Source organism: Vicia villosa, unplaced genomic scaffold (genome assembly GCF_029867415.1).
Source record: "Vicia villosa cultivar HV-30 ecotype Madison, WI unplaced genomic scaffold, Vvil1.0 ctg.000941F_1_1, whole genome shotgun sequence".
NCBI lineage: Eukaryota > Viridiplantae > Streptophyta > Magnoliopsida > Fabales > Fabaceae > Vicia > Vicia villosa.
The window spans coordinates 676,883-684,236 of record NW_026705423.1 but is presented as its reverse complement, the minus strand read 5'-3'; the positions used below and the strand labels follow the sequence as shown (position 1 = coordinate 684,236).

The 7,354-nt window shown below is 33.4% G+C and overlaps 1 protein-coding gene and 1 long non-coding RNA gene across 2 annotated transcripts; one reads left to right on the top strand and one right to left on the bottom strand.

Annotated features, from left to right (window-relative positions):
- Nucleotides 1–765: 765 nt before the first annotated feature.
- Nucleotides 766–1,716, bottom strand: LOC131632463 (uncharacterized). The gene has a single exon (XM_058903206.1). It carries the CDS (start codon nucleotides 1,602–1,604, stop codon nucleotides 1,074–1,076), a length of 531 nt encoding a protein of 176 aa, XP_058759189.1. The 5' UTR covers nucleotides 1,605–1,716; the 3' UTR covers nucleotides 766–1,073.
- Nucleotides 1,717–2,825: 1,109 nt separating this feature from the next.
- On the top strand, nucleotides 2,826–5,019 carry LOC131632464 (uncharacterized). The gene is made up of 3 exons (XR_009293022.1): nucleotides 2,826–3,197; nucleotides 3,343–3,634; nucleotides 4,661–5,019. It is a non-coding gene; the product is annotated as an uncharacterized LOC131632464 (long non-coding RNA).
- Nucleotides 5,020–7,354: the final 2,335 nt, after the last annotated feature.

The window sequence follows — 7,354 nt, the reverse complement described above, 5'->3', positions numbered from 1 at the left end:
AAGTTCTAAAACGTACACATCAATCCTTTAATTGATACTTTTAAGTTCCAACCAAACACTTCACCTAAGTTTTTAGCTTTATGGGCTGCCACTTTTTCATTGTCAATAAAAAAAGTTATAACGACCAACTAAGTATCTACCTCAACTTAATTATTTTTCCACTTAAAATGACATTTTCATAACTTTTAAGACCATAATTCAACAATATTAGTGTCACTTCTAACAATATATAATTTCAACCTGTCAATATTACAAAATGCACATATAACATTATGGGCGGTTAAGTGGTAGTGCAAAGAGACCCTTTGCACAGGGCCTCACGTTTAATAGGGCCTCATTTTTTTATTTTATTTTAGTCTATTTAATAAGTCATTAATATGCATGAAAATAAGTACACGGTGATACCATCATGTTAAACATCTTGGTTTTAATTGTTTTATATATATATATATATTTGTAGTAAGAGTTTGTTCCTAATATTTCTATTTTTATTTTTTTTGAGTAAAATAATTTTCATCTTAACTAACTGAAAAACTTTTTCTTATTTAGTTTAGATAAAGTAAAAGAGAAAAGAACTGTGTGTGGGTTTGTGGGAGAAAAAAAAAAGTAGAAGTTGAGAACGCTACAAAATTTTGGTGGAATCATACTAGGAAAACCAAGTGTGTGCCATATATAACTAAATCTTTCAAAATCTCCTCACAAACAAATAATAATAAAATAATTTTTTACCTAATATTTTCTTTATTAAAATAACACACTTGTTACTTGTTATTTTTACAACACAAAATTCTGCAAGGTGCTAATGGCCGAGAGTATATCCTAAAATCAAAAGATTCTTTGAAAATATTTTTAGAAAGACTATATAATTCAATCCATTAATTTATTCTCTTTTTTTAGCGACTCTGTAATATATTACCTTATTGTTAAGCAGCTGTTAAATTAAACATGTGCAAATACATAATTAACATGAATCAAAATCCCTCACTATATATCATGAAAATAACCAAAAAAAAAAAAATATATGGCTACTTGATTATCTATCAAACAAGATAAATTGAATTAATATTAATCAATCAATCTTGCTTCCTCAATTGACTGTAAAACCTTTTTATGAAATCTTCAGCTGCCTTATCAACTTGATTGTCCTTCTCATCATCATCTCTTAAAGGGAAACCTGGTGACGCTTCTACAATTGTTTGATCATTGTTAAGCATCTCCACCACCGCCTTCATTGCATTCATAGTCGTCACCTCATCGTCATGCATAAGTCTTGCTTGAGCATTGTTCTTGTGGTTGTGGATGTGGTGACGCTTTCCAATTGAGAAAAAGTGGTTGGGAGTGTTGCTACAGCTAAATTCATACTCCCTTGAGGAAGTGAATTGGTGTGAGTAGTGGGAGTGGCGGTTTGAGGTGGAGCCACCGTGGTTGGGATGGTGGGATATTAAATTGGCAATGGCTTTTCCGGCAAGCTTGCTGCGGCGTCTAAGTATCATGTTTAAATTCATCATTATCTTACCCTTTGATATTTCTTTTTTCAGCATGAAGAAGGCAACACGTACGAGACTCAACACTCTCTTTGATATCACTGGTAGATTGTTTTCCATTTTTATAGAAACTGAGTTTCTTTATGGAATAATTTCAGAGAGTGATTTTGAGAAAGAGAGATTGAAAGTGAGAGAAAGATATGAAGAGATGAATTTGATTTGAGGACCAAAGAAAGGAGGGTGATGAGGTTATTTATAGTTAGAGGAAAGGAAAAGAAAGTAAGAAATGAATATTGAATCCAGCATATGGAAATTGAATAACCCGTGGGTGGATACATGTTTGTTTGGTATTACTTTATATCTTTATAATATTTTGTTATATTTCAATCAAACATTATAGGAGGAGGCCTATATATGCTTTTTGAAGAACGACAAAATGAGTGCTTTACTTTACTTGGTTGAAAATAAACATCAACCAAAACCATAATTGCGACATGTTAATGCAATCTAACATGTGAGTTTGAAGCTTTGGGGGAACTCTAGTAAATGAACCTTGTTTTAGGTAAAATAAAATAAAAACTAATTATTCTCGTGCGTATTAGAAGAAGTCCACCATATACGTACATTAGCTATGTGTGTAGTAGAGGTGCAATATATGTGTAAAAGCATTAGACAGCTATAGATGAGTGTGTGTATGTAGTAGAGTAGCATTAGTGCAAGTGCAACTGGTGTACATTGGTATAAATACATATACCATGTTGTTGTGAAGCTTAACTCATTAAGCAAAATAAAATAAAGTTTATATTTTATTATAAAGTTGATATTTCACTACAACATTTATTGCTTATGGCAACACTTTTTTATGCAACATGTGTAAATTGTTGCCTAAAAAAAGATCAGGCAACGATTTTTGTTTGTTGCCCAGACAATTCTCGCAACACCTAACAAATGTTCCCTAAAATACTTCTGGGAACAATTTTCAAATGTTCCTACCGTTTATCTTTGACAATAATTGAAAAATGTCCCCGTAAATACTTATGGGAACAATTCTAGAGTGTTGCATCATTCTTAGAAAGAAAAAAAAGATAGTGGCAACTTTCCCTCCAAACATTATAAAATTGATTTAATTTAATAATTAAAAATATATCATTTTTAAATTTAATAATAAAAATATATTTTATGAAAGAAATATTATTAAATTTATCATAATAAAAATATATATAATTTATTATAATAAAATATATAAAACTTATTTAATGAAAATTATTTATTTTAATAATAGAAATATATATTTTTTGAGATTAAATTATTTAAAACGTTTTCAAGCCCTTTTGACAATCCCTCACGCTTTTTCTGCTTCTCCAAACCCTCACGCCTTTTCTGTTTCTCCAAACCCTTACTCACGCCTTTCTTCTCCAAACTTTGGTTCTCCAAACTTTTTCAATTACGCCTGACCTCCTATTTCAAACGTGACAGTGACGGTGAAGTCCATTTTAGCGGTGATGTAATGGTGAAGTTCGATTTCAACATAAAAGATGACAGTGAGGTCCGATTTCAACCTAAAAGGTGAGGATGAAGTCCGATTTCAATCGGTTGCCTCAGATCCCGTTGAGTTCACGCCCAAATCCTTTCGATTTCAACGTTTTCTCGAATCCCTTTGATTCTGACGAGTGGTTGCTGCCTCTAATCCCTTCGATTACGCCATTTTCAGAGGTAAAAGTGGTGTTGCACTTGATTGTTCTGTCGATTTATATTGTAATTGAACTTTGATTTTGACAAGTGTTGCACTTGAGTATTTGCTTACTTGTTTTTGAACTTTTACTATTCATTGTTGTTCATTGTGGATGGAAACAAACAGGGACCAACATCATCTCTCATAACAACCGCACGACGCCGTAACAACAATCTTCTCATTCATTTGTTTGTTCGTTGTTTAAACTTTTAATTGCGAGAAAGCAAACAAATTTCTTTTCAAATGAGATTTTCATGTATGCTTAATTTATTATTTTTTATTCTGAAACTTGAAAGGTGTAGTTATTATACCCCTCTGCTTTTGATCGGTACTCCTCCTCAGAGATTTGCTATTATTGATACAGAGAGTATTGTTACTTATGTTTTGAGCTCTACTTATGAGCACTAGTAAGCACCAGGTAATAATTCTCCAATGTTTTTTTTTCTACATTTTATAAGTTTAAGTTAATGATTATATACTAAATTTTGTATAAAAAATAGTTAATTGGTTTGTGGATATGATTCATGCTTATGAAGAAATGTATACTCTTTATTTCTATATTGATTTTTTTTTTATTTTGGTGCTGCTTTTGTTTATGTTGAGTTTGTTGAAACTCTTAATAGAATCTAAAGTTCTAGCCAAAAAGTATAATTGTGTGAGATAGAATTTAATGTGTTTTCTTGGTGCTATGTATAAATTATAAGGATAAATTATTCAAAGAGGCTAGACTGGTAGTCGATGATATTTAGTGTATGTGGATATTTCTATTGTGTATATCAACTTGTGTTAGATCCTATTTTTTTTTCAGGGATAGATGTGGTCCATTAGTATGAGTGACATCCTTCTAATTTCCTGTTAAGTTTAGTGTCAATTTGGGTCATCTTTCTATCAACCAGCTTGTTATATATTGTTGTTCTTCAATCTGCAGTGTCTAGTATTTTGAACTTCTCTTTTATATATGATATAGTTAATAACAAATAATATATTGGAATATAATTTGTGAAAGTTAAAAAATTACTTTGTTGTCTAACTACCTATGTATCCTATTATGATAGTAATTTGAGGTGTTACTTTTGGGTGTTTGTTTTGCACATGGGATAAAACTCAAATTGATAGTGATAGTAAGAATAAATAATACATGCACTTCAAGATAAAATAGTGAGCCACAAACATGCTTTACAAGATAAGGTGTTTTTCCCATAATTTTTATCCAATGCAAAGTTACTTAGAAGTGGTGATAATCTTCAATGTTTCTCTTTGCTTTATATGTATTCAACTCCAATTTATTTTACTTTGGAACATTAAAAATGATTTTACAGGTATTGGTTCTATTTTTTTTATGGTGACCTGACCTTCCTATTTTGTATTTCACTCCTATATATATATATATATATATATATATATATCCATAATTATGATGCTGATTTTAGCTTCTACTGGCCAGGTAATGTTACAGACATTTTTAAGTGGAGGAAGCCTCTCATTTGTAAAGAGGATTCACTCATTTGCTAAATCAACCATAATATCTGGCCTTGTTAAGTGGTACCCAATGATAGGATAGCACTCAATTTCAAATAGATTATTAGTATTGACTAATGGAAAAACTATCAAAAATATGTTCTTGAGAGGTTGTGGTTCTTCAAATTAAATCCCAAATATTTATGAAGAGGATGATAGAGATGATGATGAGTTCTACAAACTTAAACGAGTTTGATGATGTTATTTTAGACTTGTACTTAAGCATTAAACTTAAAGAAACTATGTATTTTATCATTTGCTAGACTTATACTTCTAAGTATTAAATATTCAGTATTAAGTAATTTTAAACATTTTGTGTATTTGAGTTATGTACATACAATTTACTTTTGGTGCAATTCTTGTTTGAATTAATTATATTATGAAAAATATAGTTAAAAACTATTAAGAAGTGTGGTTGGGCCTAACTCAACCCTACAAAACCGGCTTGTAGGGTGAGGATTGCCCCCCACTTATAAGGACATGTTCAGGCCATATATTGTCCGATGTGGGACTCTTAACACACCCCCTCACGCCCAGGACTAGACAATTGGAGCGTGGAAATAAATGGTGGGTGGCCCGATAGCGGAAACCATAGAAGGTGGCCCACCGGATCTTAAACGAGGCTTTGATACCATTTTAAGAAATGTGGTTGGGCCTAACTCAACCCTACAAAACCGGCTTGTAGGGTGAGGATTGCCCCCACTTATAAGGACATGTTTAGGCCATATATTGTCCGATGTGGGACTCTTAACACATCGGACACCTTCTATGGTTTCCGCTATCGGGCCACCCACCATTTATTTCCACGCTCCAATTGTCTAGTCCTGGGCGTGAGGGGGTGTGTTAAGAGTCCCACATCGGACAATATATGGCCTGAACATGTCCTTATAAGTGGGGGGCAATCCTCACCCTACAAGCCGGTTTTGTAGGGTTGAGTTAGGCCAAACCACACTTCTTAACAAAAACTATTTACTATGAGACTAGATACATTTATCAAGTGTGCTTACTATTAGAAAATAATTTGTAATTATTGTCTACCGCAACATTTGAAAATCGTTGCCACAAGATGTTCTCACTCCACTACTTTTAGGGAACGTTTTGTGGTTGTTGCTCGTTATAACAACATTTAAAAAGCGTCCCCTAAGATGTCACATAAAAATGTTCCCTTTTCAATAGTTTAGGCGACGTTTTAGAAAAGTGTGGCCAAAAAGCAATAAAAAACGTTGCCTAGAAACAATAGGCAACGCTCGCATAAAAGACGGCTGAAAAACGTCCCTTATTCTTTTAGGCAACGCTTTTCATAGTTTTAGCAACATTTTTCAGTTGTTGTCAAAGAAGAAAAATTTAATAATAAATGAGAAAGGTAGAATTGGAATATTTTTGATAAATGTTAGGGTGTAGGAGTAGTAGTAAGGATATAAGGTAAAGTTTTCTTAAAATAAAAAAACAAAGCCCAAATATTAAAGATTTAAACAAATAGAAGGCCCATTTGGGAAAGCTTCTACCTTCTTCTTACTTCGATTACTGTCAATCAATTCCCATATTCTCTAAACCCCCTAAACCCTACTACTTCCGACCACCGCGATGGCATCGTCGCTAATCATCTACCGCCGCACCTTCAGAGCACTCTCCACCCTCCACCATTCCTTTTCATCAACTCTGACTCTCCCAATCAGCTCCCACATTTCATCGTCATCACTACCTTCACGTCGGGGAATTGTCGCCGAACATCGTCGGCGTTCAATCCCGTTCATTCAGGTCTACCCCAATTTCTCTTTTATCTTCTCGTTATACCGAAACTCCCGAGGAGATTGGTCCCGATACGATCTTCTTCGAGGGTTGCGACTACAACCACTGGCTATTCGTCATGGATTTTCTGAAAGATAACAAGCCTTCACCCGAAGAAATGGTTCGCACCTACGAAGAGACTTGTGCTAAGGGTCTCAACATCAGGTTTTTTATTATTCCTGAATAGTTACAAATTTTAGTTAAGATTCTTGAAAATTTGTTTGATTTTGAATTTGAATGTGTATGTGATTTTAGTGTGAAGAGGCAAAGAAGAAAATTTACGCTTGCAGCACAACCACTTACACTGGCTTTCAGGCTGTGGTCACCGAAGAAGAGTCCAAGAAATTTGAAAGTATTTCATCTTCTCGTTCCTAATATATTCAGCTTTCATTCAATAACCTTGTTTAGATTAGTTGATACATTTTTATGCTTTTCGATAATAGGTCTTCCCGGAGTCATCTTTGTGCTACCAGATTCCTATATAAACCCTGACAACAAGCAATATGGAGGGAACATTTTTATCTTAAGACTATCATAGAAGTTATTACGAAAGATCTCGAGATTAATGATTTGGATAGAAGCATGGTTCTTGATAGAACATTATGACGAAAGTTGATCCATGTAGCCGATCTCATTTAATAGGATAAGGCTGGGTTGTTGTCGTTGTAATTGTCGTCTAGATATTCTTAGTTCAATTTCAATGTAAGATATTTACTTTATGATCTCTTAAATATTAAGCTGCCTGCCCCTTTTGATTATGCATTTTTAATCGTATGATACAGGAGACCAGTACATTGATGGAACCATCATCCATCGGCCTCCGCCCATACAT

What these genes read in the sequence shown, in the direction of transcription:
- LOC131632463 (XM_058903206.1), bottom strand. Translation starts at nt 1,604, where the DNA reads ATGGAAAACAATCTACCAGTGATATCAAAGAGAGTGTTGAGTCTCGTA.